We start from the raw sequence: 1658 nt of genomic DNA, 5'->3' as shown, positions 1-1658 counted from the left end.
GAAGGGCTTCCTTACCGAGGGTAGATTTCTCTCATGTAATTGAAGAAACCAAGCGCATTCAGGTATACATATATTTTAATGGTTTATGACAACAACTGAAAAATAAGGTAGCAAAGATTTTTATGATTGTCTATTCCAGTACTTCATTTAACTTGTTGTAAATTTCTTACACATTGCCAAGGAAATTCCTATGATGATTTTTCTTTAAAATAAAATGAAAGCTTTCAAAGTTGATTTAACAAAATATGAATGATGCTGGCATTTAGAAAGAAAGAGCAAACTTCCTGTGATCAGTATCACACAAGATCATATCCATATCAGAATCACAAACAGCCATCAATATCTCAAAAGTGAAAACACACATGGGATCAGTAGCATTATGCAAATAACTCGTGCAAGCCATGACAAACTTGAGAAAAGGAGCAAAATTTCCAAAAGGCATAAAGAACACACAAGTCCATTTCTAAGTAACCCAAGCAGGACAGATATGGAGATGATATACACAGAATTTTACCCTTCCCCTGGCTCTTGACTACTCAGAAAAGTGTGACATCCAGAAACAGGAATGGAAGAATTGGACTCATTTCACATGGGGTGGGAACTAAGACAGCCATGTGATGAGGAGCACTCCCTGTCGCTGGCTGGCACCTTGCCCCTTCACTGGCCCATAGCACAGGATTGGGCAGCCTCTTGCTCCTCTCTTAAAGCCGCCAAATAGAGACGTGTGTAGGACCTGGGATCGCGCCTGTTCACCTTGGCCAAATGCTCTAGGACTTTCATCTTGCTGGTTTCAGCATAGGCCCTTGGACCCCACAGGAACTCGTACTGAGCAGGATCGCTATGGGGCACCTGCCGATACTCCAGGTATTGTAGCTGTACCAAATCCTTTGTGATGAATTCCCAGTGATCCCCAATAACAAAGCGCTTCTTCCGAGGTAACATATTCCTTGTTTTTAGGAATTCCCTTACCTCCACGTCACTGACAAGGTTTCCCTTCCAGAAGATGACAATGAGGATGACTACAAGGAGGCTGATTTTGGAAATGCTCTGCAAATCATCACTCAGCATCCCATTATAAGTGAGGCCTAAAATGGGCATAAGGGCATATTTTTTGCTAGGGGTATCCAGTTCCCGCACATCAATACCAAAGACCAAACACATGCACTCACACATTGCCTTGAATAGTGAGGTGAAATCCCGCCTGTAACGGGGTGGTACATTGCGCTGTATTTCTGCCTTGGTGACAGGCACCTTGTTTTGATACTTGTGCAGCAGGATAGGCAGCAGCTTACATAGCTTATGTTCTTGGTACAGAGGGCACAGACACTGAAGGCCAAGTATGTCCAGGGAAGAACATAGATCCTCCTCCTGAAGGATGCAGCTCTCACTGGATTGGCTGCTCTGACTGGAGGCCATGGCTGCGGGGGAGAAGAGATACCCTGAGGATTCTGGGGAGAACTTGGTTCCTAGCCCAACACACTTCACTTGATGCAGCAGGGATTTGGGTACTGGAGGAGGAGGAGCCAGAGGAAGCGGTGGGCCCTTTTTCCTTTCTGACCGCCTTCCACACCTGCACTCCTACCAGGCCCCGTGCCCCTCTTTGGACAAGGTGCCCTCACCTGATCTTGCTGGGCTGTGTCTTCTGACCAAGAAGATGT

General features: G+C 45.7%; 1 protein-coding gene across 1 annotated transcript; it reads right to left on the bottom strand.

Moving 5' to 3' along the window:
* Positions 1–657: 657 nt before the first annotated feature.
* LOC102025137 (melanoma-associated antigen 10-like) lies at positions 658–1416 on the bottom strand. The gene has a single exon (XM_005406487.1). The coding sequence runs from the start codon at positions 1414–1416 to the stop codon at positions 658–660; it is 759 nt and encodes a 252-aa protein (XP_005406544.1).
* Between the last annotated feature and the right edge of the window lie 242 nt (positions 1417–1658).

This window comes from Chinchilla lanigera, unplaced genomic scaffold (genome assembly GCF_000276665.1).
Source record: "Chinchilla lanigera isolate Chin_1 unplaced genomic scaffold, ChiLan1.0 scaffold00097, whole genome shotgun sequence".
In the NCBI taxonomy this organism is placed as follows: Eukaryota; Metazoa; Chordata; class Mammalia; order Rodentia; family Chinchillidae; genus Chinchilla; species Chinchilla lanigera.
This window is presented reverse-complemented; position numbering and strand designations above follow the sequence as displayed.